Here is a 26,765-nt window from a genome sequence, read left to right as displayed (position 1 = left end):
CTTGGAGAGGTGGCGCACTGGCGGCCAAGTGAAAGTGCAACATGTCCCGAGAACGCCCAACTGCTCTCCGGTTGCCTTCGTGTGCAACTCAGCATGTGCAAAACCGAAAACGGTCCTCATATAAACATGGCTTGCCACGCGATTGTGTCTTGAGTTTTGCAAGCTGAGATGCTAATATGCTAAGCGCGCTTACCTTCTCCTCCACACAATGTACAATAATGGAGGGATATTTGCGACTCAGCCAACGGAAAAAGGCCGGGACTCCCATCTCGTCGAAACTTATCACTTGCCCCGCTACGCGATATAAAAAAAAACGTACAAACGTCAACGAAGTTCCCTAAAAACGTCAAGTAAAACACGAACTACCCCCAAAAAACAATCGAGTATGAAAATGATCAAGCCAGTCGCTACATGCTTGTTGAGAGTCGTGTACTTTTTCCGGATCACGCTGTGGACTGCTTCCGGGCAGTTTCCAGTGGCGCTTTCGTGGTGCTGCCACAGCGACGCTGCTGGCCAAAACCGGTATTGCATGACTGCCTTACGCTTCAAATGCTTTGACTTCCTCTTCATTTAAATAGCCAATGAAGACACAAACTAAAACATAACAATACACGCATTCCAAAAATGTCAATACATTCGATGTTATCACCTCACATTTTTAATCCTTTAGACATAGCAACACATACTCCATGTGACAAATGCCTGTACCAAGTCTAATCGTCTAATAGCACCAAACCCATCAAAATCATCACGACACTTGCAGTGCTTGACTTATAGACGTCTGAAATCATAATCATAATAATTGAAATTAAATAAATATTCCTCTTCGCATTACAGAAACTTAAAAACATGTCTTTTTTTTTTTTTTTACATCAGTGTTTTATTCTCTATACAGGGTGATGGACATTTATTGCAAAGAAAATGTTCGATTCGACTTCTGCTTGAATGTATTTAGAAACGAATCTCTGAAATCCCTTTCCGGGGTCTTGAACGTCAGAATATTATGAGTGGCAACGAAGAATTTCGCACTCGCGCAGTCTCTTTTTGGCTGACTGGAGGGAGAGCAGATGTTTGTTTTTTTGGCCTTTCCACGCACGTAGGGCGGCCTCATTCCCATGAGGGAAAACACTTGTCCTGCTACGGCGGACATTTTTCATCAATACTTGCACTGGAGCAGCAAATAGGCATCCTGACATTTTAATTCGTGGCGATCAGATGACGATTTCATGCAAATCAAACTTAAGCCAACATCTTTAATATGAAGAGTCTCATCTCAGCAATGTGATCTAATCTTGCTCATGTTTATGTGATGCAGCAGCACGACGGCCTTGTGGTTAGCACGTTTGCCTCCCAGTCGTCACACGACCTGACAAACAACTGACCGCTGACGTTGTCCTTCAACTGCAAGGAAAGCACTAAGAGTTTAATTCATTCGGTGTCGGAGGACGGAGGCTGCGAAGGCTGATGCCGCCATCTAGCGGTGGCTGTCTGACCTGCATGCGTCTTTTAAATGGTGCTTCTATTTCAAAACCCCAAGGTTAGACACTGAACAATCTGTTTTTTTCTTACCCTTTGCAACACACTGACAGCTGTTTCAATCGGTTTGCTACCTGAAAAAGCAAATCACACGCAATGTGAAAAATGATTGTTGGCAACCCAGACGGGAAAAAAAAGAAAATAGCTAACCTAATGGTCATTTGAGAAACACCACATGGCCTCCTGATCATTTCAAAGGCAGCACATCTCCATGGAGGCAAAGCAGCAGGAGGCTTGGTGGGGAAAAGGGGGTGGGGGGGGAGGCTCATTTCACACAAAGCTGCCGCTTAAGTAGTCAAACAACATTTAATCTCATTTGAGCTCAAACACACCACACACACACGCCGAGCATGCGCGTGAAGATTGTGTGTCGGGTCGTGTGTCCGCCCCTTCAGTTGAGACATGAAAAGCTCAGCGGGAAGTCACACGGTGTCACGCGTGCCATGTGGCCTCTGCACGTCTTCGCATCTGAGACTCTTGCACACGCGCTTGCCATTGTCACACACATGCACGTCGACGTTCAGTGGCTCATTAGGATTGCTACATGCATTCTTCCTATACTGCAACTAGTAAGGTCGCATGAAAGCGACAATTCTGCAGCTAAGGACAAGATGGCTTGGTCAAGCTGCCTTTGCAACTGGTCAAGGTGTACAACCTTCTTCTAAAGCGGTCGTCCCGCAGGCCAGTCCAGGCCAGGCCAGGCCAGGTCAGGTCAGGCCAGGCCCCCGAAAGTACGTCCCCCGAAAGCACAAACGGGTCGCTATTGTGGATTTGTGAGTAAGAAGGTGCCCATGGCATCATCTCCAGCTGCCACCTCGAAGGTGTCGCCCTCCCCTTTCCGTGATGACCTTCCAAAGTGACTGTGTATAGCACCTCAAATGTGATCTTGTGGACAGCAAAAGAAACTCGTGACAAGCGCGCTCAGCTGCCAGCGAGCGTTTTGTTATGCCGCCGCTCGCCATTAGCCGCCGCATCAAAGCCGGACCGACTGTCGTCGCCTCCCAGGCGGGGGGGCGAGGTCCGGCGTAAGTCCGCCGCCGCCGCCGCCGCCGCCGCCGCCGTCTGGCGGCCGTCATTGTCGCCTCTTATCTCCGCTGAGCGAGCCGGAGGCTTTTTAGCGGCTCATTTACAAACGAGCTGGGTTGGTCCGGTCTCGTTAGAGGCCAGGCGGAGAGGGGGCGGATGGATGGATGAATGAATGGATGGACACCTCGCAGGCTCATTACGTGAAAACAGGATGGCAGGGGAGGGCCGAGGACAGAAGAAAGGGGCTTCTTTGACGACTCCCGCCAGCCACCCTGCAAATGCACGCACACACTAATACGCTGGCACATGCACACACATGCACGCACGCATACACACACACAAACTTGACAGAAAACAAGAAACAACAAAAATGAAGCATGACTACAAACGAGATCCAAGTGAATTGACACACACGCACGCACACCAAGTCTGAGGGTTTCCACATTTGTAATCATGAGAAAATGCACTTGTCATTTGTCAATTTAAAAATACAAGTGTCATTTTAAAAATTGCAATGAATATTAAAAGCAAAAAGAATGAAATACATGAAAGTGGACATTTTGGCATGCTTATAAACAAACATCATGACTCGGTCTTTGATTGTTTGACTCTTATTTGTTCATAATTGCTATAATAATAATTCATCAGTTTCTAACAATGATTTGATCTTATGATTTCGCCATTATTGGAGAGGAATGATAAAAACAGTTACACGAAAGCATTTTTTATTATATTTTCGAAATGTATCAAGTATCAATGTATCTATGCAAATGACGTCAAGTGACGTTACAATCAAATCTAAAGTGCAGTAAATAGGTCAATAAGTTCAACCATGAAGAAACGCTGCCATCTGCAGCCTCTAAAAGAAACTGCAGCACAGCGCTTACGTTGGACTTGGACTTGGAAGTACTGGAGTTAGCATCACCAAAAACCTTCATAAATATATAAATAAAATAAAAATAGTAATTAAAAAACAGAAACACCTTCCTCATTTTTCGTGTACATTTTATGTTCATTTGTAAACGCACGTAATTTTGTAGTAATTATTTGGTGTGGGACAGCCAACCATGGTGCGATTCGTTCGCACCTCTATTTTTGTGCACGGAAAGAAAGTTGCTTTACGTACTTTGTAATTTAATTATAATATAAGTCAATAATAACTACAATGACAATAATTACTAATACGCGTTTTGTCGTGTAACTTTGCCACAGTCAGCCCGCGGGCTTCCGTAGTAGTTAGCACAGCCCTGGTGTAGCGTGCTAGCTTGCTGTTAGCTTGCCCGTTTGACCCGACGAAGCCCTTCAGCTCCCCAGCAAAACCGGAGGCTTTCTATTCGCCCACACGGGGCCATTTTCCGATGTTTATTTGGCTCTTTTGTCGGCACCAAAAGGTGAGTTTAATTCACTTTACGCTAAAAGACGCAACGAACGTCCAGACGCGGCACCATAAAAGCGTCCCCAAAGGTTGAGTGAAATAATGGTGAGCTCCAGTTCCAAATCAAATGTACTCACACATTGTGAAATGTGGGCCTGGCAGGATGTCTCCCAAACCTTTCACATCTTTGGCCAAAAAGTGGATGAAAGGCATCATTATGGTTGAACTCCTCGGCGTCTTTGGTGCATATGCGCTTTTCCACGCCATGAACACCAGCCAAGGTGTGCACACACACACACGGTCGCATAATCAATTCCAGTCAGCAGACAGTCACACACACAGAATGTTCTTCCTTGGTGAATAAATAACTCCAATGACTTTACAGAGTTTTAATCCACATTTGACTATCAGTCTTTCATCCCCATTTTGCTTTACAAGTTAATTGAAATTGTTTTAGATTTCAGGAGCACGATGAAGAAAAGGTTTCCGTCCATTCTGGAAGGTAAGAACATACACGATGCCTTTCTGTCATGAAAACGTCAGCAACAGTCATTTGTTGACAGGAAATGATGTCATGTCCAGCTCACACAATTGCTGCTGCGATCCAACCAATAACTTTTTTCTCCTGTTGACAGTTTACTACAAGTCCAACGAGCTGGCGGGCGTGCACGGTGTGCGGCAGAGAGACCAACTGGATTGGGCGACGGACGCCGCCGGCCGCTGACGACTACTTCCTCTTCCTCTTGTTCCCCTTCATCATCGTCATCATCTTGTTGCCACGTGCGAAGCGCTTCCTCTTGATGAAGGCGGCCTTCTTCCTGCGCAGCGTCTTAACGTCGCGGTCGTGGATCCAGTCGTCGCGTTGGCTCTCCCACTTCAGCTGCTTCACGCCTGCACACCAAGTCGCCGCAATTTTGTGAGAAACTTTCCGATAAGGACAATTTGGCCTCACTACTACTCTGGAAATTCATTTCAAGGACGAGGTGGCACTTGAGATTTTGGGATTGGCAACCGGTGTGCCAGAGCAAGTTTGGGTTGTAAGAGACCATCAAGTGTGTTGCAAGAAGTTTAACAATTTGCATCAGTTGGTCCGAAAATGACAGCGTGCTTTGAAAGTCACTGTGAACTTTTCACCCCAAAAAATAAATAAGTAACAGTGGTGCCTTGAGACATGAGTTGAATTCATTCCGTGACTAGTCATTTTCCCATTGAAATGAATGGAAAATAATCCGTTTTAGACCACAACGCCCCCCAAAATGCCCAGTTTTATTCTGTTAGCTTGCAAATGGCATTTTTCATTTATGTTAGCATTAAGATCAATGTTCTAAAAATACAACTTGTACTTCTTGATGCATAGGTTTCGAGTAAACGTCATCTGGGAGTGGCAATCAACGTTTTGAAATGTCGAAAGCAAAAAAATAAAATAAAAAAATGTGCCCGACGCCAGGTTTTAAGTTGTGTCACTTTAAGTTTTACTCCCCGCATCCCCCCCATAGAAGGAAGCGTTCCCAATGACTTTTGAAAGACTAAGCCGCACTGAGCGGCTAATCCACGAGTGTGAGGTAATTGAGCGGACGACCCTCCGGTGACGCTGCAATTTGCATCAAAATCTGAAATGACGCAAGGTTGCTGACATTGGATTTTTTTGGAAGGACCAATAAAAGGTCCAGTTTGAGAAAAAGCGAATTTTCTAGTCAATGATTTTCAGGTCAAGCCTTCAGTTGTTACCTGCTTTGTCGGTGTTGGCCATGGCGTCCAGTCCGATGTTGTCAAACTTGGCGCCGGCGTTGTCGTCCAGCAGGCAGCCAAACTTAAAAAAAAGAAAAGAAAATTAATAGGGAGAAGCTGTGAGGATTTCGTACTTTTTTTTCGTGCGCCATCTAACCTCCTGGGCTGTCGCAAACATGGCCGTTCCTTTTTCTCCTCTCTTTTTCTTCTTTTTGGCTTTGGAGGCTGACAGGAAGACACAAAACCAGGTAGGAAGTTGACAACTGGTGAAATCATTTCCAAAGCCGCCAAATGAGAACCTACCAAAAGTCTGCGAGACGTCCGGCTCGACTTGGCTCGACTTCCTTTTGACTTTCTTGGACGGCGGCGTCACATCTGGAACCTCATCTTCTTCATCTGAGGAAGAGGAGGAGGTGACGATGCGTTTGAAGGCATCCGCCTTTTGGTGCTCGGTTATATGCTCAAAGGTTTATTTTCATACAATATTCCATTCTCATTATTTATTTGATCAATAATGCAATTGACATGAGACAGATACAACATTTCTATTTTTCATTTTATGATTTACGAGAACTCAATGAAACTACTGAACGAAATAGGTGAGATCAAAGGAGGAATGAACGATATTGTTATCTCACCAAAGTGGACATCATTGCCATCGTCGTCGTCAAGTTGTGGAACTGGAAAGGACAACGGAGGGCTTCAAGTGGTTATTCACGCAAAAACGGATGCCACCTGTAATCTGCTCAATTGGGATCCTTCACGACAGCACCAAAATCTGTCTCTACCGTCATCGTCGTCGTCATCCTCCTGCCCGGCAGGCTCCATGAAGGTTCCTCCTTCTTCGTCCAGGTCTTCGCCAAAGTCTTCCTCGTCCATGCTGCCCAGCGACACCTCCTCGTCGTCCAGGTCGTCAGACTCGCCGTCAGACTCGTCCGCATTCTCGTCCTTTTTTGCACCTTTTTTCCTTTTGCCGCCCGACACGTTCCTGGCGTGTCGAGAAACGCACGATTAGCTTGGCACGATTAGCTTGGCACGATTAGCTTGGCACGATTAGCTTGGCACGATTAGCTTGGCACGATTAGCTTGGCGCGTCAGCTACACAACATGCTAACATGCACCATTTGTATCAAACACTTTCCCCCCCCCCATGAAGTGTATTCAAATGTGTCTATTTGCACTCCTTTTTCAAATGACCTGTAATATGTCTAATTAGGCATAAATCGGGCGGATTATAAAAAGGCGGAGCTTTGGACAATTTTTGTCATGGAAAAAAGGTCGAAATGATTCATCAATTCTCAAAAAATAATTTTCCATGAATGGATTATTTTGACAACTGATTAATGACTTAACGGTCGCACCTCTAAGAGGTATGCCGTTGAAACAATTGCGTCAAGCCTCTTTTCACTTCATATTTCTTTTGAAGCACACAGACACCGACAACCGTTTCGCTCACCCAGCAAAGTCCAAGTCTTCATCTGGCAACTCGGTGAAGTACGAGTCGGCTTCGCACGAGTCTGTCGAAAAGAAAAGTGGTTAGCCGCCCACGAGCAGGAGAAGGAGCCGCAAAAGGAGGAGGCGGCGGCGGCGACCGACCGAGGATCTTCTCAAACTCGTCGTCGTCGACGTCCTCCAGGCTCTCGCGGTCGTCGTCCTTTTTGGGCCGGCGCAGCACGTTCTCCTGCTGACGCTTCTTGAAGAAGCTGCCGGGCGACAAAAGGCGAGAGCGGCCCGCTCACAAAGAGATCGGATGCCCTTGTCCCTCAACCAAATCCAGACTGAGCTGCCGTGTGCCGCAACTCGCATCCGGATGCTCACGTGCGGACTAAAGGTAACTCGATGTCACTCGCTAGGCCACGCCCCTTAAAGCCACACACCCAGCACACAAATACCGCAGCGCGGTTTCAAGCTAGCGATTCAAATTCCAATCGTGTCCGCCGCTGACGTCAACGCCAGAGGAGAAGACAAAACTGACCGATGAAAGAAGATTTGGTCCACGGGAATCTGACTTTCTTCCTTGCACAGAAACTCTTCGCTGTTCACTGAAACACAAGAAAAAAACGAAATGTTTGCATTTCGTCCTCTTCAACGGAATCTTTTTGACCCGAGAAGCTGCTGGAAGGTGTCACCTGCTAAACGGCTGCCACGCGATTTCACTTTGGGCTGCAACACTGACGCGTCCGTGTTCTCTGCGTGACAAAAATTTGCCCTCAATTTCAATGCGACATTTGGGTTGTTTTTCGTGTGTGTGTGTGTGTGTGTGTGACGATTACGTTTGCCCTTGGTCTGTTTGGGGTTTCTGAAGACAAATCTGTCGAGGAAGCGCATGAGGGTGAAGTCCTGCAGGGGGTCGCCAGAGTACTGGATCAAGTCGTCCTGTCCACACACGTCGGGTCACACATTTGCAATCGCTCCGCACCAAACAGGAGACAAAAGGATTGGCGGCCACAAATTGGGAATTTGTTTTCTCACCCGCAGGAGAGTTTGAGCGAAGAGCGACACCGACGGGTGGAAGTGCAGCGCCAACTGAGGAAGCAAACAGCAAACGTGGCACAGACGACAACGCCGGAAGCTCCAATGGAGGGCCAACAAATACGAGACGACGCATTTGACACGATTTCGCGATGGCAGAGACGACAAACATGAAGACGCTTCTCAAGCTTCGTTCCTTTTGAAAGGACGACAAAGACGGCGCGCGCGAGCGTGCGGTGTTTCTCACTCGCTGAAGTTCCCACAATGTGGTGAGGTTGGAGCCGCAGAATAGCGGGTTCCTGCACACCGGGTCGTACGTCCGCAGCTGCGTCCCGCCTGTTGACAGCGCGGCAATCCATCAATCAATACGTCCGTCAATCAATCAATCAATCAATCAATCATCTGCGATGGCGGCAAAAGGCGGCCGTGCCAAGTGAGCGCGCGAGGCGGACCTTGCAGGTTCTGATGATGGACCCACGACGCCGCAGGTTTGGCCTCGCTCGTGCTCGTGGTCGCCGCCGGCTCCTCCACCTTGTCGGCGTCGACGAAGCGCTCCTCTTCATCCTCGTCTTCATCCTTTTCTTCGGGGAGGTCTGTGAACACCTCGTCTGCGTCCTGAGTCAGACAAAACGCGTGTCAGACATGCTAGTCAGCGTGACGGGATGCCGCCGACGCTTCCCGCAGGCCCCGCGGGTGCGTACCCCGCCCTCCAGCAGCAAGGTCTTGAGTCCCGGCTTGGCCCGCATCACCTCGGAGACCAGGAAGAGGGCGCCGCAGGCAAAGTTGGGCCCCTGCTCGGCGCTGACCTGCAGCAGGCGCTTGACGAAGGCTTTGACGCGCCGCAGCACCGTGTCGGCCTTCAGCGATTTGTAGAGCAGGTTGAGGAACATGTTCTGACGAGTGGACGTCGACAGACCGGCGTCCAGAAGCTTCCTGAGCAAGAAAACAAAGAAGGAGAGCCACAAGACAAGGTCACAGCGGCACAGGCAAACCTTTCACTTGAATATTTTGAGAACGCGATACGCCCGCTCGATTATTTCATCGATTGAGTAATCGGATACCACACATATCAAAAGACTGCATGTGAAGCGCAGTTGTCGTTTTTGTCCGCCGCGACTTCAACGCGAGTGGCGCTAAAAGGCGGGGCCTGGCTCCGTGAGTGACGTGGGCGTCAGCGAGTGAGAGCGTAGAGTGGGCCAACTTTTCGGTGGCCCGGCCCGGCCCGGCCCGGCCCGGCTCACCTGTACAAGGCGACGTAGTAGCGGTCGGAGACGCTCTGCTGGGCGTCCATGACTTGGAAGAGCAGCATGAGCGCCTGCACGGCCGTGTTGAACTTGACCATGTGGACCACCCTGAAGAGCGTGTCCATCTGCTCGCGGACCTTCTCGTCGCCGGCGCCGGCGTACGGGTAGGCCCGGTTGACGCCCGACAGCAGCGCGCTGAGCATCTTGGACTGCACCTCCTTCTTGCGGACGCAGGCGCGGAAGAAGGAGAAGTAGACGGCGATGAGCTTGGCGGCCAGCGCGTCCTCGTCGTGGCTGAGCCGCACTTGGCTGAGGAAGCAGACGGCGTAGTACTGAGCCTTGGCGCTCATGTTGGCGCGGAACATGAGGCGCTCCACCTCGCAGCACACCACCACCTTCATGTTGGGGTGCTTGTGCAGCAGCGTCTCCAGCAGGTGCGAGGCCTTGGCCGCCATCTTGTACTCGGGGTCGCCCAGCTTGTTGACCAGCTGGACCAGCAGCGCCCGCTCCTGCTCGGGCCGCTGGCACAGCAGCTCGTGCGCGGTGGCCAGCGCTTTGGCCTTGGTGGCCGGCACCGTGTCGTGAGCCACCGCGTCCAGCGAGGCCACGAAGCGGGCCACGTGCCGCTTCAGCTGGTGCTCGAAGTACCAGAGGATCAGGCGGCGGTCGCGGGCGTCGCGGTTGCCGCTCGCCAGCTCCTCCAGCCGGTGGAACGGGTGCCGGTCGAAGGGACGCAGCTTCCTGTCCTCGGGCAGCAGGTCGGACAGGAAGAGCTCGCGCAGCGTGTCCAGGGCCATCAGGCCCATGCGCCGGTTGCCTTTCTTCATCACCATGGACACCAGGCTCTCCACGTGTTCCAGCATGTGCACCGGAGCGTCCTGGATCAGAACCGTCATAGCCGCCATCCGGTCGGCCAGGACGCCGGCCGAGACCACCGTCTTCATCCAGGCCGAGTTGGCTCCTTTCTGCAGATTTTTCTTGCTCTTATACAGCTCCACGTCGGCCTCGTAGAGACGCTGCGCCAGAGACTCGTAGGACGACACCGTGCCGGGATCCTGCGGGAGCGTGGAGCCCTCTGCGCTGTATTCCTGCTCGTACCATTTGCCTCCAGGCTTGACCAGCAGGACCTTCCTCTCACGGAACTCAAACACGTTCTGTTTGCCTCGTTTTGCGGCCGCTGCCGTCGTCTTCTCCTTCTTCCTCTTCTTCTGTTGCTCCTCAGAAGGCTTCTGCTGTGCCTTGGAAGCTCTTGCCACAGCAGGTTTCTCCACTTGAGCCTTTGGCGGATCCTTCTTCGGAACCGCCGTTTCCTCTGTCTCGTCTGGGAGGCTCTGCAAGTCGGCGGCAAGCTCCCGAATGCCCAATTTAGTGATGAACTTTTCCAGTTCTCCTTCCTCCAGGTCATCTATGGCGCCTTGCTTCCCTCCGTCCACCAGATCTTTGGACTCGTCCAAGTTGGACAGGAATATGAAGTCGGCCTGCAGACAACAACGTTCCATAAAAAAACACCCAAAGTGCAACGGGAGGAGTGGGGCCTTTTTTTCTTTTACACAATTATCGAGAACGCGAGTACTTTATCCACCGTTGTTTATCTGAAAACTCTCCGAATGTTTGCTTCAAGTCACCTGAGTGCCACCGAGACGCCGAACTTCCTCCAGGTTGAAGTCGTCCTCCTCCGCCTGTGGTCCGTCGCCTACCGTGTCCCCTTCGTCATCGCAGTTTTCCCCCTCCATATTGTTCTTTTCGGGCTGATTTGTCCACTTTTTGCCCGCGTTCGACTTTCTTCGGCGCTTGCTTTTGGCCGCCATGCTGCTAACATGAGGACTCACGACCCGGAAGTGAACCAACCGCTGGACGTCACATGGTCGTTTCCGCACTAAAGTTTTTAACAAGTGCAGGTCAAATTTTCAAAGTAATTCAAAACATACCAAATATGAACCGCAACCGGGATACACGAGGCTTCAAATTCATAGCGGTATACATTTTTATTTCATAATCAGTAACCCATAATTCCGTAATTGGATCCAAATTCTTAAAAATAAGATGTGCGACTTGTTTAATTGTGAAAGGACAGCGGATGTTCGTTAACTGTCATTTCATCAAAATGCCCGAGTACGGAGGTCTTCTCCTGCCGCAAGGATAATTCCATAACATAATCGTCAAGCCTAGTCTAATTTAATTTCTGCATTTTGAACGGGAAACCAAAGCATCGTTTTATTCGTGTTTTGTCTCGTGGCGCACTTTTGGCTACCCATGCTAATGTTAACGCTCGTCGTCAATGTTGATTCACGCGCTGATCGTTCCATTGAGCACAATTTAAGTCAAGCGTGAGACTTGAGTGAGCGTCAGTGTTCTGCTTGCTTCACATTCTGCCAAAATGACGGGCCTTTGTGCTGCCAAAACACAACAACTGCTCAGGTTGAGTCTTTCTATCAGTCCGGTGGCATCAGGTAAGATGGTGAACAAGGCGTTTGCTCGCCCTTCTAAAACAATTCCTCAACACGGTCCGGTGTGGACTTATTATTCATTCATTCATTACAATGAGGGTTTCTCATCTTTAAATTGAAACATGACATGACATTCCAAACGGTATTGTTTGCATATTAGAAGCAGCTGTCGGTAGTGGCCAGTGAGCGAGTAAGCATGTCATAATATTACAATGGCTGTGTTTGGAATCACTTTTTAATCCTATGACGAAGTAGCGTTCTTAATATATTTCTTTTACTATGCATATATCTTTGAAAGCTTTATGCACAAATCCAATAGAAAATACTCTTGCCAGGTGCAGGTATTATATTTGTCCACTTGAGGTTTCCATCCTCACATTCTACACAGTATATCTGTAACTTTGAATGTGTGTGGTTTTTACACGGCGGGGCCTGTCTTGGTGAGTGACGTGGGTGTCAGTGAATGAGAGTGCAGACTTGATTGGCTGGTAATTAGCTATCCCGTTAGCCACTTTGTGTGTTGGGCGACTCGTTGCCAGTTACGAAAAATCCGCGATACCGTCATCTGCAAAAAGATACCTGGCAGACTATCATCTATTGTGGCGGTTCAGGAACGTCGCCCCGCCATAAACGAGGGACAAGTGGAGAGATGATTGAGAAGGGAGTTGGGAGTGAGTGAATATTTCATAGCGAGTTTGTCTGTTGTCAGTGCGCTGGCGAGCGGCAACCGGCAGACTTTGGAGCTCCTCGTCTTCCTCTGCGGGGGAGGACGCGAGCGGGTCCTCCCTGCTGCGACACCTGACGTCCAAAATCAAAGCCACCGGGCCCATTTCTGTGGCCGAATACATGAGAGAGGCGCTCACCAACCCCGTGATGGTGCGTCTGCAACTTGCTCATTTTCACCACGTCCACAAGGAGACACGCGGCGCCTCACACTTTGCTTATCTTGCAACTTCAGGGATATTATGTGAAGAACAACATGCTGGGAGCAGATGGAGACTTCATCACGTCGCCAGAGATTAGTCAGGTCTTTGGAGAGGTCCTTCAACTCTTTCAAGCATCTCTTTTTTTTTTTGCTTGCTCACATTTGTCTTCACTGTTTCTCAACAAAAATCCGTCCCTAAGTGGACCAGAATGCCGCCGCTAGGCCGTAGAGTGTAGATTTTTATTTTATTTTTTTACTACACGCATTCACTCCATGAACCGCCTCATCGTCTGTCCTGATCGCAACGCACATTTGGTCATTCCTACTGCCGCACACTCCGTTTATAGCATACATTTACAAACTCTGTAGTGTCAGGTGCCTACTTTTGTAGGAGATTCACTCCCTGATCTTTATCTTCAACTCAATAGCTGTGCTGATCTCAAGTGCAAAGCGGGATGGCGGCAAAGTACTACTTTTCCATTATACAGGGCGACGGGCTTTCTAAATAAAGCTCCTCCTCTCACTTCAATATAGTTCCTTGTCTTTGATGATAGTCAGGGATGCTCTTGACTAAAATGCACCTACCTACTTGCCGTCTTCGCAGCTGCTGGGCGTGTGGGTGGTCAGCGAGTGGATGGCGGCGGGTCGGCCACAACAGCTCCAGCTGGTGGAGCTGGGACCCGGAAAAGGATCTTTGGCCAGCGACATTCTCCGAGTAGGACGGGAGCGCCGCGCCTTCCTTTTGCCATTCCGCGGACAAAATCCTCATCGTCCTCATCACGTGGGCCTCTCCTTCCTCTCGCAGGTTTTCGCTCAGTTGCAGCCTGTGCTGAGCTCGGCTTCGGTGTCGCTGCACCTGGTGGAGGTGAGTCCGGTTCTGAGTCGTCTGCAGGCGCAGACTCTGGTCGGGACCGGAGGCGGCGAGGTCCAGCGGGAGGATGAGCCCGTTTACCGGCGCGGCCGAAGCGCCGCCGGTCTGCCCGTGTCCTGGTACCGCCGCTTGGACGACGTCCCGCCCGGTAAGCCCAAAATACAAAAAATAGAGTCGAGCAAACCTCAACTATATTGAGGTTCATCTTCCGCGCCCCCGCAACATCGCACATTTCGAATGCATTTTGGTCGATGACTTTTTACAGAATTTCGAGTCGCGTGCCTTCAGTGTAGCTCCAATTTGTGCCACAAGGTGCCCGGCAGCACTGAGCTGCGCTGTAAGAAATGCAGCATTCTAAACTTTTTGACCGTCGGCTGTTTCCAGCGCATATGGTTTCAGAGCATTTGAAATGAAGTGCCTGCCTAATCTTCTTCTTCTACTACTGCTGCTGCAACGCCGCCATCTGGAGGCATATGTTAGTCATGACAGCGGTTCCCAAACCTGAATTTCACAGACAAGCCGGACACAGCCTCTTCCCGCAGCGCCCCCTACTTGATGAAAATGTTCGTCACTGGCGGTAAACGATTGGATCCCCGTCGATGAATGGAAGCATACATGCCAGTGAATGAGGCAGACAAGGTCCCCAGTAGTTGATCGCGTGAGGCAAATTTTTCGGAACTGTTGTCCAAACTAAGACACAAATCCATACAGTGTTGAAATGACAAAAGTGAGCCTGGGCCACATAGGTTGCTCTCATTATTTGGAGACCAGTTTGCCGCTGTAAATAGAAGAGTAATGGTGGAAGGAACTAACGGCAAGTTGATTTTCCTCCCCCAGGCTTCAGCATCTTTCTGGCTCACGAGTTCTTTGACGCGCTACCCATACACAAGTTCCAGGTACCAACAAGATTTCTTGCTTTTGTTCGTTTTCCGTATGGAAAATCTCACAGCAGAATAATCTTGAGAGTCCCTCAACACGTACCCCACTACAGCCTTTCGCACATTCTTGACGCCGATCTTCTTTTAAATTTGAACTGGATCAATGTGCTATTTTCTCCGTGCGTTCCTATTTCCATTTGTGAACACGTGCAGCATCTTAAGCGTGTCCCTTGAGAATCTTCTTGTTTTTGGTCTTTGTCGGGCGCCAGCGGACCGAGCGAGGTTGGCGCGAGGTGATGGTGGACGTGGACCCCGGCCGGCCGGGCCGGCTGAGGTTCGTGGTGGCGCCGTCGCCCACCCTGGCCTCCGCCACGCTGGTGCAGGTCAGTGGCTACCGAGAGAGATTTTTTTTTTTTTTTTTTTTTCTCCATTTCATATTTTGAAACAAATGATGATTGGTTTGCGTGCAGGCCGACGAAAGTCGGGACCACGTGGAGGTCTGCGCCGAGGGCGGCGTCATCATCCAGCAGCTGGCGCGGCGGGTGGCCCGGCACGGCGGGGCGGCGCTGATCGCCGACTACGGCCACGACGGCACCAAGACGGACACCTTCCGGGTAGGAGCGCGCCGCGGTCGCGCCGATCTCCGATTGGCCGCCGCGCGCCATGTCATTCCATCTGTTCCCGTCAGGGCTTCAAAGGTCACCGTCTCCACGACGTCCTGGCGTCTCCCGGCTGTGCCGACCTCACGGCGGATGTGGATTTCAGCTACGTGCGGCGCGTGGCCGGAACGGGCGTGGCCTGCTTGGGACCGCTGGCTCAGAGGACCTTCCTGAAGAACATGGGCATCGACGTGCGCATGCAGGTAAGTGCGCTTCTGCGCCCCATCGCTAGTTGAACGAGTTGAAGTCACACTAGTAGCACAAATACATGTTACTGGTGAGGCCCAACTGTTCAATTGCCTTACAAGTGAGAGCAAAGATTGCACATGTAGAGTTCGGCGCACGGGTAGATGGGTTACTTTAGTGACTTTTCTGGCCTCCCGATTTTCCCGGCCAGGTCCTGCTGAGGAACAGCGAGCGGTCGGTCAGGGAGCAGCTGCTCAGCGGCTACGAGGCGCTGACGGACGGCGGCAAGATGGGCGAGCGCTTCCTGTTCTCGGCCTTGCTGCACCCCGGCCGCCTGGCCCGGCCCAAGATGGCCGCCGGCCTCAAGCTGGAGAAGAAGGCGCCGGCGCAGGCGCCTGTGGCCGGCTTCAGCGAGCTCGGCTTCGCCTGACGAGGCCGCGCCGACACCAACCCGAACGCAGTCAATCAACAAGTCCGTCAATAAAAGAGTCACGCGTCACTACCTGAGCTCAAGTCCATCGAGCCGCTTTTGTCTTCATTTGGATGAAAGGCCCGATGCAGTCTGTCGCGGGCATTTTTTCCCCCTGAAATCTTTGCAATTGCCAAATGGCAATTAATGCCACGATGTTGGGATTCCGAGGGGCTCCCGGATTCCAAAGGCCCTCCGGAGACTAGGACTCCTGCTGGCCCCGGCGGGGCGAGGCGGCGCGTTGCGCGAAGCGGCGGCGGCGGCAGCGGCCTGCGTCGCCGGCAATTTCTTCCCAGCGGGCGTCGTCGCTCCGGTGCGTGATGTAGCGCTCGCCGCGTCGCGTCTCCAACTGCCGAAGGTCCTTCCAAGTGTCCAAGTCCTGCAGGGGCGGACGCCAGTCTGACTTGATCCAGATAAGGCGAGTGGGCCCAACGGCCCTTTGGCTTACCTGCAGCCACGGGTGACTGAGCGACTTGTCCACGCTGTAGCGCTTCCTCATCTTCACCTGCAGCAGGTTGTTGATCAGGTCCGTCGCTATGGAGACGAGATCAGCCATTCAGAAGCGGAGCTGATGCTTTTGACGCGCTGGTGCACGACTCTGCAAACTTTTGTGCTTCAAGGGCCACATTGGATTTTTGTTTTTTCAAAAAAGGAATGGAACTTTGTCAATGTAAAGCTCCTTTTTTGTAGTTCATTCTCATTTTAAAATGAAATGTCTCTTTTAGGATTCATGTCATTATTATGAAACAATTATTCAATAAAACGTATGCATTTGAAGAGGCGTGAATACATTATATAATTATGTAATTTCTTATAGTTCTAATAAATAAAAAAAATCAAGTAGCCAATTATTTAATCAATAGTTTGCCCACTACTGATCCGAGTGACTGTAACTGGGTGTGCGAGTAAAATTAGTCAAGTAAAAATCGAAAGTTTAAATCAAAGGTTGCTCTTTTATTTCTGTAAAAAAGTGTATTGATGACTTTTTGTGACTTGTCCATTTAAAATAATAGTTTAACTGATTTATTGTAGATAACATCAACAAGGTAGAGTCTTAGTAAACTGCTGTCCTGGTTATTTCCCAATTGGTTGAATATATCCGGCTAATTGTGGGACCAACACATAACAGTGCTGCTCGAGAAATGTGTTATGTTTTTTTGTTTTTTTTTTGTCAGGAGTTGTCTCCCAACCATCCTGATTTTCCCACGATGGGCTGGAACGGGGCCCGCACATTAGAGAGGGCCAGGCAAGTTGTCGGGTGTCTCACCGTCCTCTGAGATCTCCTTCCAGGGACTGGGCGGGTACATGAAGTCGGCGTTCTGGATCTGGTCGTTGATGTCCTCGTCCTCGTTGAAAGGGAAGGTTCCGCTCAGGCTGACGTAGACGATGACGCCCACCGACCACATGTCCAGGGAGCGGTTGTAGCCTTTGTTGCGAAGAACCTCCGGCGCCAGGTAGGCCGGCGTGCCCACCACCGAGCGCCGGAAGGACTTTTCGCCGATGATGCGGGCGAAGCCAAAGTCGCACAGCTTCACCTGACCAAGACGACGACGACAACGACGGTGTTCATGTCCAGCGGAAGCGACGACGCCTTTGCCGCTGTGGCGCTCGCACCTGTGGCAAAGGTTCCGCCGAGGCCAGGAGGACGTTTTCGGGCTTCAGGTCGCAGTGGACGATGTTTTTCAAGTGCAGATGTCTGAGGGCCACCAGGATCTGCACAAGAGCAACAGCAACCAGCACGCAAATGATTTTTGTCCCGAGAAGAAGGCGGGCCAGTGCGCGTGAGTGAGAGCGCAATGCTTATTAGTGGCGCTCACCTGCGTCACCAAGAACTTGGTGAGACGCTCGGGCAGGCGACTCTTCTCGCTGGACAAGATCATCTCCAACATGTCACCGTGGAGCTTCTCCATGACCACAAAAACCTGCTTGGGGGTCTCGAACATGCAGTCCAGGTTTACGATGCCCGGGTGCTGCAAGTCCTGAGGACAGACAAACAAAGAGAGAGACAGAACAAATAGCGGCCTCCTTGAGAGCGATGAGATGGCGCGTTGTGTCGGCCGTCTTGGATGCGGATGTGCAGAGCTGCCCAATAAACGAACGCAAGTCGAAGGCCGGCAAACTGAAGGTGACAAAGGTCATTTTGCAGTGGCGCGCAAACTATTTTGCGCTCGCTGATTGAGTGTGACTACGAAACAAGTCTGCATGTGGCCCACCAAAGGATGTTGCAACCGAAGGCTTTTCATACTTTGGACAGGACGTTATTCCGATCTGGATACGTCTTGCCTTCCGTCGAAGCTTTTTCACACCATTTAAGTGGGCGCAATACCTGCAAGATGGCCACCTCGTTGCGCAGCTGGCTCTCCTGCTTGGTGGGGAATCTCATCTTGTCGATGATCTTGATGGCCACGTCGCGACCGCTCTTTCTGTGTTGGCCTGACCGGGACCACGACAACCGCACAAAATACAAAGCCAAGTGGAAGAAAAAGCATTGCACCGCATTGGAAAGTGTGAAGGAAAAAAAAAAAAAAAAAAACAACACTTTTGAAAGATGAAATGCAAATGTGATCGACTGTCCTGGGGCAAAGGGTCTTTAGTGCGCCACGAGAGGGCGCCTGCATACCACGGGTACGCGCTGCAAGTTGCTCCGTGACGATCTTACCTCCGTACACGATGCCAAACTGTCCCGATCCGAGAACGTCGTCAGAAAAGATTTGATAGACGGAGCTGATATCCTGGATGAGGAGGGACCCAATCCCGATCAAGATGAAGAAGATTTGCCCGTGCCGTGACCATGCGAGCACTCACCACGTTCTCGCGGATCTGCGAGTTGCAAACTGATATGCTGACGGTCAGCTCCTCTGTGGACATAGCAGCGCATTTCACTTGTTGTTGTTTTTAGCCCAGTGAAACCCATCTCCACTTCCACAATAAAGGCAGCACAGTGCCTGCCTGCCGGTGAATTTCCATGAGAGCGCCGCTATTGATTCAGGAAGGCTGCCGCGTGCCGCCCTTGCGTACATTTGGGTCACACTACTTTTATTTATTCACTGGTGAGGAGCACTGCCTGTTCCTTGAGTGAGAGCTTCCTGCCATTTGGGGCTGGTCTGACATTAAAAAAACAAGTGTGTTGCGTAACACGTGCATTAGCATAATGGCATGTGCAGTGTGATTGAAAAAAAAAGGGGGGGGGGGGGGGTTGGAGAACCAGGTAAAAAGGTTTAAAAGGAGTTGAAGCTTTTTTGTTAATGCCCCGGCAAAGCGAGCCAGATGAGGCGTAAAATCCCCTGAAATCCCTTCATCACAATCACTTGAGTGCGACCGCCGTCAAGCGTGACAGATGACGTCGGCTCCGCTCCGAGTGAGCGCCGACGGGATTCCGCTTTTCGTCGCATCATCGGTGCAAGCGCCAATCGGCAGCGAGAAGGGCGATGATTGCGCGAACGAGTGCTCACGTGCCATATTAGCCGCAAGGTTCACGGACGGGCGCCGTGCAAAGTGCCCGCCTGGCTTTGGTCGACTCTAAAAGAACGTCGGCGCAAAAGCGCATTTCAAAGTGAGCGTTTATGTGCGTACTAATTGGTGTCAAGGAAGTACAGTGGACTCCAGCACATTTGCAGTTTGTCATTGGTGAATTCATCCAATTGTGGATTTTCTACTACTTATCCCCCATTTTTTGCAGAACAAACCTTTTTTTGTTTTTACCCAATCCCCCACTTTTTGGTGTTTTTTCCAAATGTTTTAACATGGCAATTATGAGCGTGAATTATTTCCAGATTTTTGCGATTTTCAGCCGGGCGCAGTCCCTGTCCCCCGTGCATAGTGGGGGGGGACCCCACTGCATGTTGACGAGACACATCAACTGTTCAAGATCTGCTGAAATCAAATCACGTGAGAGCTATTTAGTTTTCAGGCTAATGTTGTAGGATGAGTTTAAAATGCTATCTAAGAGTTTGCGGACCATGATGGTTTTAACCATTAATATGGGCAATCCTGAAAACGTTTTTGGGGAGTCAATGACTCCCAGGCTTCGTTGATTTGCGGCAGGGCCGGCCGGGCCCCTGGCACTCTCTGCTCTCCTTTCCGTCCAACGACAAACGGCGACGCACACAGGACCGACTACGTTTGCGTCTCTGTTGACTCACCGTGGCCCCGCCCCTTTCCGGCCCCCAGGCTGGCTTTGGGCGTGAGGGGCATCATGGCCCGGCGGATGGCCTTCTCCCAGCCGCGGCCCGTTTCCCGCGCCGCGCCGCCGTCGTCCTCGCCGACGTAGTAGACGGCGCCGGACGCGAGCACCAAGCGGAAGCACGCGGCGGAACCGCCGCCCGCCGTGCGGCCCGCCGCTTCCTGTGACGCCTCCACGCGCAGGATCTCCGACAACGACAGCTCCTGAGGACACACGTCGCGAGCGCCACGATGTTACCTCAAAGCAATGCCCAAGTCCAAATGGAGTCGAAAACCAAACGGGGACTAAATCTTATCTAAATCTAGTCTCGACAAAAAACGACGATATCTAGTCTCATCGGAGTCTAGTCTTGGACCACATTTCTTCTAATCTAGTCAAACCTAATCTCATCTCGTCTAAATCCAATCTCGATTGAATCTCGTTCACTGTCTATCTAGTCGAGCCTACATCGAAAACTAAGTCTTATCTAAATCGAGTCTAGGCCTAAGTCTTCTCTTCCATGCATCGTGTGTATTGTGTGCGCTCATCCTCCAGGACAAAGTTTCCTTTCAAGCTTTCAATCTCGTCTATGTGGTACCTTGTAGAACTTGGCTCCGCTGTGGTTCTGGAAGAGCGTCAGACTTTTGCAGTCCAGACACCAGAAATGTCGCTTCCTCTGTATGGACACGTTAAGGTCACAAGTGGGTGTGTGTGGGGGTGTGCGTGTGTGTGTGTGCGCACTGACCATGTTGTCATGACTACTGTAGTGCACCATCCAACCTTCTTTGACCACAGTGGAGCTTCTCCTCTTGGCGTGTTTGATGGACTGAACCACTCGCATCAGAGGGATGTTGCTGCTGCTCGACGGGCTGCGTGCAAAAAAATCAGCAAAAAAATGGCTTTTTGCACTTTCTTCTCTTCCTGACATCAATGCCAATCAAAAAGTTGGAAAAGCTGCACCACAAGCGATTTGCGTTTTGAACCCAGTTTGAAACTCTACCCATGTTCTTGTGCCTTTTTTTTTCTCTTCCTTGTTTGCTTTTGAACGTCCTTCTTTCTACTCCATCGGAACACGAAACAACGAAACGTTTGTGATGGACGCGCACGTCACCTGATAGCCGGCGCGGTCTCGTCGTCCTTGCCGTCCTCGTCCTCATCCTTGTCGTCGTCGTCGTCGTCGTCGTCCTTGTCATCGTCCTTGTCGCCGCATCCGCCGGCGAAGATCTTGGCGTCCTCCAGCACGCCCCCTCGGTCCTGCTCGTCGGCGCTGTGGCCTCCGTCGCTGCCGACGTCGCCCGGGTCCACCCGGATGGCGGACTCGGCGTCCAGGCCGGGACCGGTTGTCCCTTGGCAAGTCCGAGACGCCGCACGTCAAGGCGCACACACGTCGCGCGCCGCACTTGAGGCGAGCCCGCGCGCGCACCGACTCACCTCCGTTGAAGCGGACCTCCCCCGTGCAGTCTCGGGGCGCTTTGTGGGCGCATCGCTTGTGACAGTTGAACTTGCAATCTGAAACGGAGGCCACGCCCGTCAGAAGCGTCGGCAAGCTTGGGCGCACGCAAGCTAGCGACGGGCGCGCTGACCTCTGCACTGCAGGCCTTGCCTGAAGAGGCCCTTGAGCAGACGCTTGCAGTGCTGACACGCGGCGGGCCGCGCGTACGTGTGCACCGAGAAGGTGTGCGGCAGCGTCACGCCGCCCGGGACCGTCTTGGCCATCCAGGTGGGACGGCCGCTCGGCGTACGACTGGCGGCGCTCGGCGGCGGGGCTCGCTGCTGCGCACACAGACGCAAAAACGAGAGAGCATCACCGCTGCAAAGTAGACAAAACACTTGGACATGAAATTCACAATCGTCAACTTGACTGGAGATTGTTTCCAATGATGACATATTGTTGTAGCTGACAAATGAGCACAGTGTGACCCTCTAATGATGCAATCAGCTGTGTGTGAAACAGGATGGAAAATCCATTGCTTTGCCTCCGGGCGCTGTCAGCGTCCGTGTGTGTGTGTGTGTGTGTGTGTGTGTGCGCGTGTGCGTGCGTGTGTGATGGTTGGACAATCCAGGCTAGCTAGTGTGCTACAAGTCACACTCGGATGTAACATGCCAATATAACACAGCGCATTCGCAAGACATTTAGAGCGCCTCGGTACCTCATGCTGCGGCGCGCTGCAAGTTTTGGGCAAGTCTAGGGAGGGCGGCCGTGCGAGAGAAGCGGGAGCGCCGCTCAGGGAGACGTTGGAGGCTCGTCTCCTCTTGACGCCGCTGCACTTGTTTGGAATCTTCAACGCGCAGCGCTTGTGGAAGTTCAGACCGCAACCTGCACAAGAGCACACGCACGCTTTATGTCAGCGTCGCAAGTCAAGAAAGGCACAACGAGAGAGCAGAAAAGAGTGAGCTGGAGCACACTTGCTGATATGCGTTAGGCCACCTTTGTTTGGTTAAGTGAGGTTTCCAGGACAGTTTATGGTCGACCATGTCTCCAAGGAACCAAAACAACAACAACAACAACAACAACAACAAAGGCCCCAGCATCGACCCCTGCGGGTCACCCACTCATTTGTACAAAGATCTATCTACTCACAAGATACGGCTTTCAACATTTCAATGGATTTTTCCCAACTTTGAAGTTCAAGTTTAGGCAGGCGCGTTACCGTCACACTTGAGGCCTTGGCGGACGAGCCCCCACAGCATCTGGCCGCAGTGATCGCAGAAGGCAGGCGCGCGGTACGAGTGCACGTAGAGCGCGTGCGGGCAGATCTGGAGGTGGTCGGGCGAGGCGAAGGCTGCGATCAAAGAAGACGACGTCACCGCCGGAAAGAAGGCGTTTGGGACGACAAAGGGCGCCGGCCCACTGACCCGACAGGACCGCCTCCACCAGGTCGCCCTCGCGGATGTCCTCGGCGGCCGTGACTCTCTGCAGGATGTTGTCCGAGTTCAGGTCGTGGCGAAAGAGCAGGATCTTGTCGTGCATCCGCAAGAAGCCGCATTCTGGGAACTGGCGCGCAACAAGACAAACGTGCAACGTCACCATCCACCAGTGGCGCAAACACGTATTCGCAATTTATTCATCTTCAGGGAAGCAAACATATTTTTGCGATGTGGGAGGAAAAAAACACCCCCACACACACACACCCCCACACACAGAGTTAAATTGACACTCCAAACATGTGAAACATTAATCTGATGTTATTTTGCCCTGAGTGTGACCTCGGGAAGGGGAAAAAAAAATCCATTTTCCTGCGGACGTCTTTTAATGGGCAAGCGGGTGTTTAATGCACACTGAGTCTGTCTTTAATCTGCTATTAACCAGGTCACAAACACACACACACACACCCACACACACACAACCTGGTCGAAGTCACAAGAGGTCTCCGGCACTCCGTGACCTTTGCCCCCGACTGTCGGGATGGAAGGAGAGCGGCGACGATGCGTGAGGTGCTGACATCTTTTGACCAGCGGGGGGCAGCACAAATGTTGCCCTCTAAATTGTATGGCACTCAGGAAATCATCATCAGACTAGAGCATTAATCCTATAAAAAGCACACTCACACTCACACACACACACATTTTGACTAAAGAACATGCGTTATGTAAACTTCACAGGCATGTGCTGGAATATTGTCAACTTCCTCCTAACTCTTTTCATGCCTTGCTCTGAGCGCTATGTTATGCTAACACGCTGATGCTAATATCAATATACATGGCTGGCACGGATAGATTAAAAATAGATAACGTTACAATTTAGAAAGAATCATTTTGGGACGACCCTGACCTCTCACGATTGGGACCGCCTGTTTCCAAGAGTGAAAAGTGGACCTGCCAGGCCCACGCGTGCCGGCGTTCATGCAAAGACGACGACTGATTTCCTGCTCGGATTGGCCTTCATTTCCATCGCACACAAAGTGGCTTCCTGATTTCCCGGCTGAGGCGAAAAGCAACTTTTGGGTTGTGATGGCTGCAAACAAGCGAGCAGCCTCTCGGGGGCGCCACGGGAAGAGCGTCTGCCGTGTAGATCTTGCCGTCAGGCGGCAGCTGTGCGTGTGACGTTCAAGCTCAAAGGTCAAGTGAGGATTTGCTCATCACAAAGTGGAAAGCGAAGCCGACGTGTTGGGAAACATTTTGTGTGAGGATTAAAAACATGTCGAGCAAATGCTTGAGTCGCCAACGTCAGTCAGCGCGACTCGGTGCACCTGAGTAGGGCTTGGCCTTGGTCGCTATGGCGACCAGCATGTGGGACGAGGAAGCCAGTGGAGTGTCTGGACGTCGCCACGGCAACACAGAGGGCGACACTTGTTACGCGTCTCACACACACACACACAGAATGGGGAAGCACAACTCTAAAGTTGTGGTTAATTGTGTTGACCAAAAGTAGTTGTCTTTTGCTGATGTTGTATAATGTTTTCACTGTCTGCGTGAATGCATTCTGAATCTAGCGCCACCTAGCTGAGGGAACGCGAGGAAGTGCGTTGCCCAGTCCAACTCGGCGAGGGTGGCGACTTTTGGCTTGTACCTTGTGGTCGATCACGGCGCAGACGAGCTCGGCGACGGCCGACAGCGAGAGCTCGTTGGCGTCCAGGGTCAGCGGCTCCCGGGTCAGTCCCATCTGGAGCAGGAAGGAGACGCCGGGGGCGGAGACGTCGGGGCCGGAGACGCCGGGGGCGGAGACGTCGGGGCCGGAGACGCCGGGGGCGGAGACGTCGGGGCCGGAGACGCCGGGGGCGGAGACGTCGGGGCCGGAGACATCGGGGGCGGAGACATCGGGGGCAGAGACGCCGGGTCGACCGTCGGACGGGACCGGTGACGGCGAGGGAGCCGGGCGGGAAGGCGGCGGCGGCGAGCTGCTTTCGGACGACATGAACGGCGACGTGAAACGGACGAGTCCGTCTCGTTTGTTCTCCTTGGCGTCCTCTCACGTCACATTTCTCAGGATGCAAACATCACTTCCTGTGGCCAAGCCGCAAGGTTTAGACGCCGCTCACAGTTTGTCACCATCTGGACACACAAACACATCAAGTCAGCAAGTGAAAAGATGCCGTCACTCATCTAAAGTGTATTTTTTACATTTGTTTTATTGAAAATCAATGGTGAGTTCAGCGTGCTAGGTCCCTTCTGGGCGCTGGAATGTCTCGCCCCACCTTGGTCCTATCTCTGCCAATGAAGACAACCGACTGTGCACGTCAAACTTTTACTCCAAGTCATTGTATTGACATGAACCAAACTTTACTCATCATTAAATATTATGCTCTTTATAAAAAACATTTCTATTTTCTAAATATTTTTAGTCTATTATAAAATTGTATTAATTTTTGGTCATCATGAAAAGTAAAGTTGACCACTGCCTGCTGCCACCGGTCCAAAGTAGATTTTATTTATTTATCTATTTTAACCGTGTGAGGTCTGCTCCGTTCAGGATCATGCTGACGCCCCGATTAACAAAAAGACAATGTAACGCCAATCGTGAGAAAATGAATGGCCCGTGTAGGACTCTTCTCAAATCTCCCTTAAATTTAACACACAAATACTTCTTAAATGTATCACGTGGTGCAAAAAATAAATATTTGACTCGAACGATGTTAATCAAAGATTAACATACTTTCACAGAACAGTTAAAATGTGAACAGGTGCAAATATAAACCCTGTTAACAGCAACAAATCCCCCTCTTATTTCGTGAAGAGGTGATCTGAGTGAGAAATTGTAATAGTTATTATGACAAATCATTAATCATTTGTAATAATTACTGGATGAGTAGTAGAAGTTCGCGAGTTGTTAGCCCAAAGAGTGCTCAATCTCAATTTGTGTCTTTTTACAAACGAGTACAAACGAGCAAAATGAAAAGTTCGTGACTAAATAATAATATACATGTAAAAAAAAGAAGGCACGAGTACCTCACATCAGCGCGACCAAGAAGACGAAGAAGCAGCAGCAGCAGCAGGAGGAGGAGGAGAAGTTGCTGTCGGACAGCAAAGTGGCTGGACGTCATTTGGACGCCCGACTGTCTGCACAAGTCGTCCTGTGCTGTGCGCTTGAACCCAAACCATTTCCACCTTGCTCCCCGCGCTTGCGCGTCGGTGTGCGCGTTCCCGCACGGCTGAGGCAGGCCGGCAGAAACGCGACGTCCCACTCTGACGCACTTTGCGAGGAACACAAGCATGACGTCAGAGATTTTTTTTCAGCACACGTCGCGTACATTTAGTAGTTTGAATAACTTCGACAATTTCATTAGCACCTCTTAATCATGAAACACTTTTGATCAAACCTACCAGCGAACAGTTAACAACAAGTGACTATTATTTTTGACGAGTTGGCGCCATTCAACTTTTATGAAATGACAAACGGGCGTCATCTGGTGGACATTAGTGGGTACAGCAATTTTGCTCTTTTAAATGCGACAAAGCCTTGGAAGTTTTACTTTTACTCTTAAGTTTTCTTAATCACCTTTTAAGACTTCAACAAAAACAACTTACACCATAAGAGCGACAAAATAAAACGAACAGCTCGATAAAAGCAGACGTTAAGCATTGAGCACCATTCACTGAAGGGAGCTAAATGCTAAAAACGTCTTACCTCTCTACCATACAGGTAAGGCGTCATAAATCAAACTGAAAAATTCAAACACACGAGACAAACACACTTTTTTTTTTTTTTTTACCTTGATGCCACCGGGCTAAGTATCTTTAAACCGTTGAAATTGTATATCTGACAATCTTCGTTTTCGGTGTCCACGTCTCTTATTCCCGTCAATTAGCAATCAAAACAGCCATTGTCCCTTACGGCATGCCTTCAAAA

At 50.8% G+C, this 26,765-nt stretch overlaps 5 protein-coding genes across 10 annotated transcripts in view; 2 read left to right on the top strand and 3 right to left on the bottom strand.

Moving 5' to 3' along the window:
- Positions 1-4,219, bottom strand: part of xrn2 (5'-3' exoribonuclease 2) — a 17,907-nt gene extending 13,688 nt beyond the window's left edge. For 2 of the 3 annotated variants that reach the window (XM_086019038.1, XM_086019039.1), the window contains exon 1: positions 194-475. In XM_086019038.1, the coding sequence (XP_085875164.1) occupies positions 194-268 (75 nt within the window). In that variant the 5' untranslated portion in view covers positions 269-475. Of the gene's footprint in view, positions 1-193; positions 476-4,074 lie in introns of those variants that run through there. The other variant, XM_086019041.1, reaches the window with a different exon arrangement.
- LOC147128590 (protein CEBPZOS-like) lies at positions 3,643-5,379 on the top strand. The gene is made up of 4 exons (XM_086019047.1): positions 3,643-3,953; positions 4,100-4,218; positions 4,395-4,439; positions 4,573-5,379. Exons 2-4 carry the CDS (start codon positions 4,101-4,103, stop codon positions 4,659-4,661), a joined length of 252 nt encoding a protein of 83 aa, XP_085875173.1. The 5' UTR covers positions 3,643-3,953; position 4,100; the 3' UTR covers positions 4,662-5,379.
- cebpz (CCAAT enhancer binding protein zeta) lies at positions 4,312-15,067 on the bottom strand. 2 transcript variants are annotated; one of them, XM_086019036.1, is made up of 18 exons: positions 13,339-15,063; positions 11,007-11,257; positions 9,379-10,859; positions 8,839-9,070; positions 8,590-8,752; positions 8,385-8,473; positions 8,138-8,191; positions 7,939-8,041; positions 7,795-7,854; positions 7,641-7,707; positions 7,262-7,368; positions 7,122-7,182; positions 6,454-6,653; positions 6,304-6,345; positions 5,969-6,061; positions 5,823-5,890; positions 5,666-5,747; positions 4,312-4,828 (listed from the first exon to the last, which is right to left on the bottom strand). In XM_086019036.1, the coding sequence occupies exons 1-18, from the start codon at positions 13,529-13,531 to the stop codon at positions 4,665-4,667; spliced, it is 3,510 nt and encodes a 1,169-aa protein (XP_085875162.1). In that variant the 5' UTR covers positions 13,532-15,063; the 3' UTR covers positions 4,312-4,664. The 2 variants fall into 2 exon arrangements, with proteins under 2 accessions (XP_085875162.1, XP_085875163.1); XM_086019037.1 differs by lacking the exons at positions 4,312-4,828; positions 5,666-5,747; positions 5,823-5,890; ... (3 more) ...; positions 7,122-7,182; positions 7,262-7,368 and adding an exon at positions 7,375-7,527 and having other exon boundaries at positions 8,138-8,473; positions 13,339-15,067.
- ndufaf7 (NADH:ubiquinone oxidoreductase complex assembly factor 7) lies at positions 14,726-16,593 on the top strand. The gene is made up of 4 exons (XM_086019046.1): positions 14,726-14,885; positions 14,973-15,116; positions 15,191-15,364; positions 15,559-16,593. Exons 1-4 carry the CDS (start codon positions 14,799-14,801, stop codon positions 15,775-15,777), a joined length of 624 nt encoding a protein of 207 aa, XP_085875172.1. The 5' UTR covers positions 14,726-14,798; the 3' UTR covers positions 15,778-16,593.
- On the bottom strand, positions 15,503-26,765 carry LOC147128587 (serine/threonine-protein kinase D3-like). 3 transcript variants are annotated; one of them, XM_086019043.1, is made up of 20 exons: positions 26,629-26,765; positions 25,865-26,109; positions 24,489-24,970; positions 22,835-22,973; positions 22,630-22,761; positions 22,129-22,295; positions 21,562-21,751; positions 21,410-21,487; positions 21,090-21,324; positions 20,724-20,847; positions 20,577-20,654; positions 19,959-20,202; positions 18,622-18,674; positions 18,476-18,548; positions 18,143-18,249; positions 17,634-17,795; positions 17,431-17,529; positions 17,084-17,351; positions 16,265-16,350; positions 15,503-16,195 (listed from the first exon to the last, which is right to left on the bottom strand). In XM_086019043.1, the coding sequence occupies exons 3-20, from the start codon at positions 24,831-24,833 to the stop codon at positions 16,019-16,021; spliced, it is 2,757 nt and encodes a 918-aa protein (XP_085875169.1). In that variant the 5' UTR covers positions 24,834-24,970; positions 25,865-26,109; positions 26,629-26,765; the 3' UTR covers positions 15,503-16,018. The 3 variants fall into 3 exon arrangements, with proteins under 3 accessions (XP_085875169.1, XP_085875170.1, XP_085875168.1); XM_086019044.1 differs by having other exon boundaries at positions 21,562-21,748; XM_086019042.1 differs by having other exon boundaries at positions 15,503-16,350.

This window comes from Filicampus tigris, chromosome 20 (assembly GCF_054856515.1).
Source record: "Filicampus tigris isolate MCC_2025a chromosome 20, RoL_Ftig_1.0, whole genome shotgun sequence".
Classification (NCBI taxonomy): domain Eukaryota; kingdom Metazoa; phylum Chordata; class Actinopteri; order Syngnathiformes; family Syngnathidae; genus Filicampus; species Filicampus tigris.
The sequence above is the reverse complement of the archived record's forward strand: the minus strand, read 5'-3'. Positions and strand labels throughout refer to the sequence as shown.

What these genes read in the sequence shown, in the direction of transcription:
- LOC147128590 (XM_086019047.1), top strand. Translation starts at nt 4,101, where the DNA reads ATGTCTCCCAAACCTTTCACATCTTTGGCCAAAAAGTGGATGAAAGGC. An exon ending in CGCCATGAACACCAGCCAAG is followed by an intron (nt 4,219 to 4,394) that starts GTGTGCACACAC and finishes AAATTGTTTTAG; the next exon opens with ATTTCAGGAGCACGATGAAG. An exon ending in GTTTCCGTCCATTCTGGAAG is followed by an intron (nt 4,440 to 4,572) that starts GTAAGAACATAC and finishes TCCTGTTGACAG; the next exon opens with TTTACTACAAGTCCAACGAG.
- cebpz (XM_086019036.1), bottom strand. Translation starts at nt 13,531, where the DNA reads ATGAGGACGATGAGGATTTTGTCCGCGGAATGGCAAAAGGAAGGCGCG. An exon ending in CATTGTGGGAACTTCAGCGA is followed by an intron (nt 8,192 to 8,384) that starts GTGAGAAACACC and finishes TTGCTTCCTCAG; the next exon opens with TTGGCGCTGCACTTCCACCC. An exon ending in TGTTTGCGACAGCCCAGGAG is followed by an intron (nt 5,748 to 5,822) that starts GTTAGATGGCGC and finishes CTTTTTTTTAAG; the next exon opens with TTTGGCTGCCTGCTGGACGA.
- ndufaf7 (XM_086019046.1), top strand. Translation starts at nt 14,799, where the DNA reads ATGGTGGACGTGGACCCCGGCCGGCCGGGCCGGCTGAGGTTCGTGGTG. An exon ending in CCAAGACGGACACCTTCCGG is followed by an intron (nt 15,117 to 15,190) that starts GTAGGAGCGCGC and finishes TGTTCCCGTCAG; the next exon opens with GGCTTCAAAGGTCACCGTCT. An exon ending in GCATCGACGTGCGCATGCAG is followed by an intron (nt 15,365 to 15,558) that starts GTAAGTGCGCTT and finishes TTTCCCGGCCAG; the next exon opens with GTCCTGCTGAGGAACAGCGA.
- LOC147128587 (XM_086019042.1), bottom strand. Translation starts at nt 24,833, where the DNA reads ATGTCGTCCGAAAGCAGCTCGCCGCCGCCGCCTTCCCGCCCGGCTCCC. An exon ending in GCGCCGTGATCGACCACAAG is followed by an intron (nt 22,974 to 24,488) that starts GTACAAGCCAAA and finishes GTTGCGCGCCAG; the next exon opens with TTCCCAGAATGCGGCTTCTT. An exon ending in GGAGGTCCGCTTCAACGGAG is followed by an intron (nt 21,325 to 21,409) that starts GTGAGTCGGTGC and finishes GGACTTGCCAAG; the next exon opens with GGACAACCGGTCCCGGCCTG.